This window comes from Varroa jacobsoni, unplaced genomic scaffold (assembly GCF_002532875.2).
Source record: "Varroa jacobsoni isolate VJ856 unplaced genomic scaffold, vjacob_1.0 scaffold_568, whole genome shotgun sequence".
NCBI classification, from domain to species: Eukaryota; Metazoa; Arthropoda; class Arachnida; order Mesostigmata; family Varroidae; genus Varroa; species Varroa jacobsoni.
Window position 1 is genome coordinate 607880 of NW_019213470.1, and position 10891 is coordinate 618770.

Consider the following 10891-nt stretch of genomic DNA (forward strand, 5'->3'; position numbering starts at 1 on the left):
TTATTATATGGGCACATCAATTCATTTGGGTAAAACTGAGCCCGAGCTACGGTTCGCAAGCCGATATATAACATTACAAGAGCACTTTAGTATTCGCCAAGCGACGGCGGTGCTGGTAACGGCGCTCGTCATGAAGATGTCACCCAAACGTAGGAACTAATCGAGGGTTCCCGGGTGAGGGAGTATTCCGATAGCAGACAGTAGCAATCCTATCAGCCAGTGACGAGATGCAAAGAAAATTGCAGTAGCCAACGAAGCCAACGCAGTGGTTTGCGGCCTGACGCGAAATCGAACACGAGTGAAGACAACGGACGTAGCTTACCGACAAATGCCGACTTTGGGTCGGCGTCCAACGTGTAACGCTTTGAGCGCAATAGCTGGTGGCAGAAACGACGATGCCGTGTTAGTTAGCTGTACTAATCGATCGTACGGCTTCTTCTCAAGTGTTTCGAGCAACTGAAGAAAGAAGAAATGCCAGCGAGTGCTGGCTATACAACGGAAACAATGTATAGTGATGTGCGCACAGCACGGGGCCCATTATTATAATTTATTTTTAAAGGATCAACCGTATTCCAGCTCACGTACCATAGGCGTCGTTGTCGTTATTTTAAATCTAATTTATAGGAATATTTTGAAATATGCTCGGCAATGCTGAGTCAAATTTGGGTACTCGAAAATGAATCGGGAAAACGCTATAAGCTCGTTAAGTCTTATGTGACCTGTAATTACATATTATAGAACATAGGCCGTGTACGCAATACATACATACTCCAGAGTATACAAAATTGCCTCAGTAAATATAGGGTTATGGAAAATTGTGTTTTTAGTGTCATGCTATATTCCACCTCGCATAACCATGGCTTTGGACATTGTGCGGTCCAAAGTGGCCTGAAGGGAAACTACAATGAACGCCGAATTAAATGTTTACATTGGAGCATCATGCGTCTGCCATTATAACGTTGCGACCAGCATGCACGCATATATATTCCATGATTTTTACTTCAATATATAACACAGAAGACGATAGCAGTATGGGCCGTATTGCATATAGGTGGATGTATAAATTTTATGCACATGTAATGAAAAATAGGGCAACTTTAATAGGTACTTTGCCACTAGGAACTGGAGTGAACCTCGCACTTCTTTTTTGCCCGGCCATGTCTCTAACCCATTAGCACTACCGCAAATCTTTTTTACTTATGTGTATAATGTATGTGTATAATGTGTAATGTATGTAAATGTAATCAGGTGTTGTCTGTCTACGAAAAAAAATTATCACTAAGTTCGGCGTGGCTTCAGGAAGTTGTTGCCTGTGTATTTCATCTGACGTATCTTTTGACCTAAACGTTTCGAACTAGATATTTTCAATCATCGGTTTAGCTAATGGTTTGATACTGCAAAATTGTATTGCTGCCTTTATCATTTCAGATATGATTTTTTACTAGACTGCTCCTATATTCAATGAGTTTATTAAATGCAATTTTTTAACATCCCTAATAAACTTCTTCAAGATAGGGGATCAGTTCGAGAATAAATCGATAAGTAGCCTCTCCTAAGTGGTGGCGGGGAAAAACAAACAGCGAAGTATTTCAGTGGCGCAATATAATTACATGAGACTAAGCCTATCGAAAACACTTGACCCACACAAGTGCAAATGCATTACATATGATAAAACGTCCAAGCTTAATATATAGCAACAGCTATTTCCGAAAAACCAAGATAGCCCACGAAGCTCTCAAAAGCTAGTTGATTCAGGACGAGCAAGCTGTTACATTAATTGTAACAGAAATAGAAAAACTAACAGTCTAGAATCTTTGTATTGGCTACATATTGCTGTATTGGAATATCATCGTACGGCACGCTCCTTCGATAAGTTATATCTCGATATGGGAACGGAACAAAAACGATCAAGAGAAAATGAAAGGCGCAAGGAGTACGGGACGATTTCAGTGCTCCTGGAATGGAAAACAGGAAAGTTTTTCTGCGTGTTTTTATTGTTACATTGATCCAGTCCAGGAAAGCGATATTATCCAAATGTCCTTTCGGGAACTGCTTGCACAACTCGATCTTTTTTTCCCTGTGGATATAAATCATACACGAAGCTGTACAGTTCAGTGTCGGTTTCACGAAATGTTCCATGTCGTAAATTGCTTTCGGCATTATTTCGTAGACTCTGTTATTCATACAGCGCCATGGGCAAAAATCGAGAGGAATGAAATCGCAGGAGCTTAGCTACCATTCGATACTTTCGATATGCATTAGGATCAGTTGGCCTGAAAATATAGTGTTAAACAGACTGACGATTTTCCTTGCCGTGTGGTGAGTTGTTTCCTATGTCCTCATCTCGGGCTACAACATGTCGTATATAAAGCTCGCCATCGAATTAGCGCTGCCTTTCCATCATCATTTTCGAAAAAAAAAAGACCCAACGATACCTTTGTACAATAAGCGGTACTAAACAGTGACCTTTTTGTAACTGAAGTAGATGCTCAGCTTTCCATCTTGAGCTCCCTGAATCTCAGATGCGATGATTCGATTTATTTGCATCACCATCAGGTTAAAAATGAACTTTACTGAACTGAAGAAAATATCAATTAAAGAAGCTAATCAAGCAATCAAAGAAGTCGCTAGTACGCTTCACTATGTGACCAGAAAACAAACGACGTTTAAGATGGTCCTAAATCTTTGATGGTCTAGCCAGATGAATATGGCGATCGTAGAGAGGTCCTTGATGCCCTAGCTGAGCACGACGTTGCATTGAGATCATTAAGTCTCGATGCAATGTTGCAATCTGAAAGTTTGATTCGTGGCTTGCGAGCTGGTTTTTTCAATGTCGTAACGTTTCCCACGCCATCGAAAAGTTTCGCCCGCACTCTGCGTGACATTTGCGAAGTGTTGCCGCAATTGATTACCCATTTCGATAGCAGGTATTTATGACAAAATAAGTCTGTTCCATGCTTGAGCGTTCCATCATGGAGAATTCTACGCAGTCTCGCCAGTCTGCTAGCCCTTACTTCTTTGCAAACGCAGGGGGAAAAGGATAAAATCGGCTACTCGTTAGGCACCATACATTCGATTGTCGCCAAAATATGGCTATTGCAGCAAGCTTTGGCGGTGCATTGGCGCGTTTTGATTTCGGGACCTTTGGGACTCCTTTTTAGAGTGCGCCTTACGCCATTGTGCCGTAAACGTTTTATGCCGATTTTTATGTAATATTATTCTTATAGGCTTTAGCTTTGCCATATCGACGTCTGAGTGTACAATGTTTTCGTTAGCAAATATATTTGGAGACGCAATTTCGAATATTTGATGCCAATCATGTGGGGGAGTTCTCCTAAATTCTTCAAATACTGGCCGTGTCAACGGCACATAATGGCTCGATCTTGGTCTTAATGCTAGCTGTTTTCGTGAATTAAGTATGCTGTCCTAACTGAGATCGAGGACGAAGGACATCGCATTATGCTGATCTCATTATATGAGCGTTCTATACAAAAGAGAACCAGAACAAACTAAGACGGTGGCAGACCCGAAGCGTCCTGTGAGCAGAATGTTCAACAAATCTTTATTATAAGTTAAGGGGAAGTTAGCCAAAGTTTGTAATTTGTGTTACTTGCTAACTTAACTGACTGAAGTTAAAAGTGCACAGTTTCAAATATATCGCTACTAATGTGAGCTTGGTAGAAATAGTTTATTGGGGGTTAGGTGAAAATTGTTCATACGTAAATTGCACTAGTTAGTTACGCCAGTCGAAATTATATGTTGGTTGACGGTAATAGAAATCGGACCGCTTACGGAGCTTTTCAACGAAATATACTCTGTTTGTGTAACATAACTTATTCAGTAAGTTAACACACATGCTATGAATGAAATAAAAATAAAGATACAATAAAATACAGTGAACACTTTGTCTTACAAAACATCACCACGTTGCATCCTCATAAACGACATTATTATCAGCAGGGTGACGATTTGGGACGGGACTTCGATTCTATCATACGTACAAGTGTATTCATATATAAACAAAGATCTGGCCTGCCTTTTCTAATATGTTCCCACACAAATGGCTATGTTTGTTATTTAATCACGACGCGAAATATATAATATTCAGTGTTGCAATGGCGACTGATCGGTATGCTGTCTACCATAAAATGAGATAGAAGATCATTTAACAACAGGTTCATTCACCAACGTGTACTTACTAGGCACCAATAAATCCTTGAAAAGATAAGCGAAAGTCGAGCAGTGAAGCATCGTTCTCCTACAATAGCACCTGTACACATCCAATCAGCAGAAGGCAAGCCAGAGACATTCCCATTGCCTATAGAACGCTACATCAAAATGAGGAACTCCGTTTACAGGCAGTAACAGCAAGATTGAAAAACCGTGGCACACCGTCGTTTAGTGGCCTATTTTTAAATAGAAACCTCAACTCAAGGGAACGTAGCATTTGCACCCACGAAATTGAGGTCGTTGTTGGACGAGATCCTTAAGCCGAATAGGCTTAAGAAGAAATACTAGGCTCAAACGGCCTTCACCGTTTGAAAAAATAGGTTCACAAGTGCGATACCCATATAGCTGACTTCTTATCCAAGTTTTTTAAAGGTAACGTTTTTCTATCCAATTGTAAGTTCACTTTCGTTACCCTTTGTAATATGTATGATAACCTGCAATGGAAATGTAACCAATAGTTGTATCTCGTACTCCAAACGCAGTTGTAATAACTAGATCAATTATTAACTTAGCCTTAGAACTTTTAGCCTAATTAATGCTTTGTTGTTAATACAGTATGGCAAACCACAAATGAAGTATTGCATAAAAAACATAAAAAATATATGAAAATTATATGTCGAAATATCTCTAAGTGCAACAGCATGCTGATCAAACTGGGCGAAGCACGAGATTTTTCTCTGTTTTCACTGAAATGAGCAGAAATTAATAGTTGACTAATAGTAATTTGTTTTGGCTTAGTCTTTAGCAAAGCCCCGACTTCAGAGTAAAAAAAAATTTCGGGGCTGTATCATGAACATGAATGCACCGAACGTATAGTAATTTTGCTTAGAAGAACAGTTATAGCTTGTTCATACTATTCTTTCTAATTGGTGAGCAGATAATTTAAACACCCATAGCGTTAGATAACGCAGGGAATTTTTTTTTGAAAAACAATGGTGCCGAGTAGTCGGCGGTCCAATAGGGCAAACACCGAAATGACTGCAGCTGCCTGCGATAGTGCCTCTCCATTTTTGTCGGTGTTATTGAAATTAAAGCTGTGTATTTTATTTAAATCGGTAGACGAATACTTAAGGTGGATAGAATTTACGTAAGTTTAATCAATCGTCTCCTAAAAAAGAAGTCTAACAGAATTCATTCTCAGAAATGACAGGGCGCCATACAATATTCTTATGGTTACTACATCGCAAGACTTTCAGGTTTTCGGATTTAGGCGGACTTCGGATCGCTACTGATAGTTCGATTGAAATAAATTTATCAGCAGTCCACATTGGCTAGATGGTGGCTCAGCTAAACTGCGACCCGAATACTTGTACAGATAGACTCTAGAAATTTAGTGGATATTAGATAAAATGTTTATTATATAATCTACCAATTATATCTCAAAGGCATGTTAGCGGACGTTTGAGTTGCTTCTTAAAAAATTTATATATGGTTTCAACATACAATGCAATAGATTTAACTATCTTTAAAAGACAAGCAAAAATAGCGTTCTAACCTACAATATCCCTGTTTCCAGTTTTATGTCATGTATGGCTACCAATTATTCCATCACATATCTGGCTCCAGGCATGGAACGAAGTGTTCGGGTTCCACCCTAGACCACGCCGTGTCCCTAAGATGATCACATATGTACGTTATCCAGTGAGCTATTAGGGGGGGGAACTAAACTGCCCAAAAAAAATTTTCTTTACCAACACAGAGCTTATGGAATACTGCAGACCTCTATTGAGGTCGTTTATATTTCCCAACCTTTAGAGATCACTATTATGTAAAGACATTTTAGAAATGGAAGCGGAAAATACGAGGTAACAGTTCGTTGAAAACAAATGCTTTTTCGTTCTAATTACAAAAACAAAATGATGACAGACAAGCACAGCTTCACCCCTATGTGAGCCAAACATACCTTTTCATTATCCTTGAAAACACCGATTGGCAATGGAAACAAATACGCTACGTTTTTCCAAGATATTTTACGTATACGGTTGTGAAAATACAAAGATGTTTGCTACTAAAATGAAACGTTGTGTGTTACGTGACGGGCGTTCGTAGGAACCAGCAGTCGTATGAATCAACAGTAATTGATTTAATTTACGTAATATGCATTACGTATATATTATCCTCCATTCGTTATATTATCAGATACATATGTTTGTTTTATGGCACTAATCTGAGCGTAACAACGTTTTTATGCAACCTTGGTTTCATTACAGGCCCTTATGGATTATTACAACAGGCTGAGACAACGAGTTCAAGGACGTAATCGGAAGCCATTTATAAATACAGTTTTTGTGCATATTGCTCGTTTGTCGGATGAGTTATGGCTAGAAACTGATTAAAATTTACGCTGCAGAAATACGTCGGAAGCCATGACCCTGTATATTGTGATATTAAGTGTTGGAGTACTATCAGCTTTCTTGGCTTCTTTTCAAGTGCCGGTTCCGCGAAGGGTGATAGGCGATTGTGACAATGGAGTTCGATGCGCCCGTTAGAGCGGACTCGAAACAACCAAGCACTTAACCGGATATTGAACAGCTTAAAATTTTCAAGACAGTGATCGTTACTCTTTTCAATCGAAGCCCCGGGGCCACCTCTGTTTTGTTATGACCCGTGTGTAATTGTCTCATTTTTGGCTCTGCTCTATCTCTGGCATCGCCTTCATTAGCAACACAAGCATGAAAGCATTGAAAATGGGAAGACTTTCTCTATAAGATGTGATGAATGCTCTAAAGGTTAGCATACGTTTCGGCCTGTTTATGTGCAACACTTTCTTTTTATCTGCATACGAGCCGAAAGAGAAGCTTTCGCACTTCACTGAAGATACGACTATAAGACTTCAAAATTACTGTGCTGTGCTTTTTCTGAATAAACATTTTGTTTAACGACGTAGATGGACGGATCATTATTTTGAGGGGTATCTGATTGTCTATCGATATAGAAAACGAAACCGCAAATATTTTGTACAATATGATGTACCAATGTAGGACCTTTGGTTGTTTATTTTGACCTCTCCTGGTGGACACTCATTGTAAGGCTACTTTCAACAAACCATAAGACCCAAATGAAGCCGCAAATAAATGCTTTTTACCTACCATCTGACCTGCCTGTCGAGCGCCTACATTGGTTCTGTAAATGCGCCACTCATAGTACATAAAATGACATTTTTTTTACACGGTGTACAGTTAGTTGATATAATAATGTTATTGCAGCAATTAATACAGGGTAGTTAATTTTACTGGTTTTAGATGGCTTTTTTTATCGAGCTGACCTGCTACTAGATTATCTGTTCCGTAGTAGAAATTCTATTCGTTTTCGTTTTCGTTTAATTGCTATTATATTGTACGGAGGTCGACCTCGTTGACAGCTTATCCAGATGCCTACGAAGTCGCGACTATCTACATATTCTGGCGTCAAACTGAAATCGGCAGCTATGTGTAAACACAGTTCTCTAAATAAATGAACATTAAAGAATAAACAGTCTTCTTTGGATATATATCTTCTAATATCGGCATTAAAATGATAGTCATTATTTACAGATTTATCAACATTTATTATTGGACTACCGTTCAAAAAGACTTCTTCTCTAACTCGAAACATGTTTTATGTGAGCACTATATAGTCCCCAGGCAAATGATTCAATAGGGATGCTTTACTGACAACACTGCTTGCTACGCAACAATTTAAATAGTGCTACATACATCCAGTCACCTGGCAACAGTATTATTTATTAATACCGCAACGCTTACGTAATAAACAAGGTCTGCTGCCATATTGGGCTTCAGTCAGCAGGATAATTCTATTTAAGTACGTTTACTCAAACCAAGTTCGAATAGCCCGCCAAATCAATAGAGATATGAGATGCCAGCTTAAGTCATATCTTTGCTTCGGCTTAGATGATATGACATAGTCTAGTTTGCAGTCGAGCTTAAGCTCTAATAACAAATAAGGCTCACTGCTAACAAACGGCCTCGTTAACGCCGACAAAGACGGTCGTAATTAATCGTGTTCATTGCTACGGCAGTGAAAAACATAAATGATTCTCCCTCCGTATGCCTTTCCATATGTCACTGCTTCACGTGCGGGATCGTTTACAGGGTGAACAAGCTCGACTACTGTGCGTCGCGCTGTGCTACCCGGTCAACAGCAAAAGTAGTTAAAGTAGTAGACTATAGCAGTAGACAACAATATATCTCTGCACGGCGGCCGTTTCGGTGCGACTCGGCCGTTCTTTCTGTCGCGAGGGTGCCCTTCATCCGCGGCCAAGGCCTTGGCTTAGTCGGTGATATAAACCCTGCAGCTTAGCAGATGGCAATGTCACATCCTCAACGTATCATTTTCGTGCTTCGAACAAATTTCACAAAATTACCCGCGCCTCCCCTTCTAGACAGACCACCGTTTAGCCAGCGCGCAACACTTGTCGCCAACGCCGTCTTGGTCGGCTCGTTTTAGATCGTCGGCGCACCGTCCAACGGCTCGATTCGTCCGTATCTCGATGGCAATGAAGACTCTCATAGTTGCTATTATTGCGGCCGTCGCCGGGCGTGCGTTCGCACAGTATACACACAATAGTTATCATCACATAGGAAGCCCCGCACTGAGTTACAGCAGGAGCAATGGTGCGTATGGTGCGCCGGTTGCTAACACTGGCCGGATTACAGCGTCGGCTTTGCCCTTAACGACTGTCGGAACAGTGGCAGCTGCTCCTGTTGTCGCTGGAGTCGCTCCTGTTCACAGTGGAGTTGCCTCCTCAGGCTTTTTTGCCCCTAAACCTGCTCCTAAGGTTCATACGATCCACACCCACAGCGGGCGCCAACACATACGTATCGAGGAGTTTCGCGCTCCTGCTCAGGTGATCCGTGTGCACGAAGCTCCGCAAGCGGCTCCGCAGGTAGTGCACGTGCATGCCCCACCATCCCCTCAATCAGTTGTGCGCGTCATCTCGCGTGCGTCCGGTCCCGCCCATATCGAACGGGTAGTCCATCCGGCTCCTGGCGTGCAAGTAGTTGACGTCCATCGCCCACCGCCACCTGCTGCACGTATCGTGCAGATCGTGCGCGGTCCCGCTCCTCTTCCACAGATCCTTTTCTACCACGAGCCTCAGGTCCACGCCGAGCTTCACGTCGAATCGCCACACGCGCCTGCTCCCGCCGTAGCCACTCCTACCCACGCTGTCGTTCCGCCCCCAGCTGTCGTCCGCACTGTTGCTGCTTTTCCAGCCGTTTCTTCTTCGGATCCAATCGTTCGAGCGGTGGTCGCCGCCCCTGGTCCGATTGTACAAACACCTGTTGCTGCACCTGCACCTGCACCTGTTGTCCTTGTCGGGGTCGGTTACACGATGTACGGTATGGGTTATGGACGTGTATACCCTGAACATTTCAAAAGTAAGGCGGCTAAGGCCTCTAGAGCATCAAGGGCATCTTCATAGAATAATGCAAGATGAGTGCATTAGCAGTACGAAGATCCACATTGAGCTAACTGAGACTGGTGTTGGGACGCCACAAACGACAGCTGCCGCAGTCTGGCCCAAGAATGACGACCCGTGATTCCTTCCGCTGACGCCATGCATCTAAAAAAGATTCGTTGCTAAAGATGACGCAAACACTTACAGAGGCATTCGGATATTATAACTAATAATAAAAGTACTATTTATTTTGATATGGATATTTCGTTATTTTCATTTAGATCGTGGGCTGGCAACGGGATTATCGAAAGTGCACACCTGGCAATAGGAAACCATTTTCCTGGCAACCTGCTTCTGGTGCCAGCAAGCAGCTCGTACGCATTTACTTAGGTCGAACAGATACACAGAGACATATAGGTAAAAGGGCCATAAATCGATCCGCGCATTTACAACTGTTTACAGTACAGTCACCAATAGATTCGCGTCCTAATTTCATTTGGACATTGCACACCTATCCAAATAGTGCCTCAGCATTTGCTGTTCTGTTTAGTTTTGGATAATGATTGTCAATCGTATATCAGCTCTTCGCAAATGCTGCGTCACGTATAACGTTGGGCATTTTGCAGCGCATTCATATCGGAAGACCATACGACAGTGATAAATTTGGATCTGGTCTGTCCTATAACTAGCAATGGCCGTACGTCAGCCATCGATAAGCGAGCCCTGTGTAGATTCAGTAGTAGATTCCAGCATAACTGAGGCGTCACGTAGAATGAAAAGAGGAGGTAGGCACTAGTGCTGTTTATCACCTACATCTACCGGCAAATAAACATAAATACACACAGACATACGTATACACAAGCGAAAATGCCCGTCGAGTAGAATGAAGACTATTGTGTAGAACGTGTTACGTCGCGGCGACGGTTCATACAGCTCATTACGTTCTCATTGTCTGTAGGTAGAAAGCAGATCGTGAACGAATCACTGTTTCAGATAGTGCAACGCTAATTAATTTACATATTGCTGGTCTAACTGATTAAAAAAGGCCTGTCAAAGTGACACCATTTCATAGGCGATACTTCTTGAACAGTTGGGGTTATATCAGGTTTTTTTTTCTCGATGCATTCATTTATTATATTTCTCCACGTGTTCTTATGAATGGAATTATGATCTGAGTAAGTTGGGTAAATGACTGAAGGTCGATGTGCTAGCTAGGCAATATAAATGCAACGCCAATCTTCGGTAAACGAAATCGATGCCTCG

General features: G+C 41.6%; 1 protein-coding gene across 1 annotated transcript; it reads left to right on the forward strand.

The window, feature by feature from the left end:
• Positions 1 to 8457: 8457 nt before the first annotated feature.
• Positions 8458 to 9888, forward strand: LOC111261560 (uncharacterized). Its single transcript, XM_022835153.2, has one exon. It carries the CDS (start codon positions 8720 to 8722, stop codon positions 9650 to 9652), a length of 933 nt encoding a protein of 310 aa, XP_022690888.1. The 5' UTR covers positions 8458 to 8719; the 3' UTR covers positions 9653 to 9888.
• Positions 9889 to 10891: the final 1003 nt, after the last annotated feature.

Excerpts from the sequence above, each read along its gene's own strand:
- LOC111261560 (XM_022835153.2), top strand. The coding sequence starts at position 8,720 with ATGGCAATGAAGACTCTCATAGTTGCTATTATTGCGGCCGTCGCCGGG.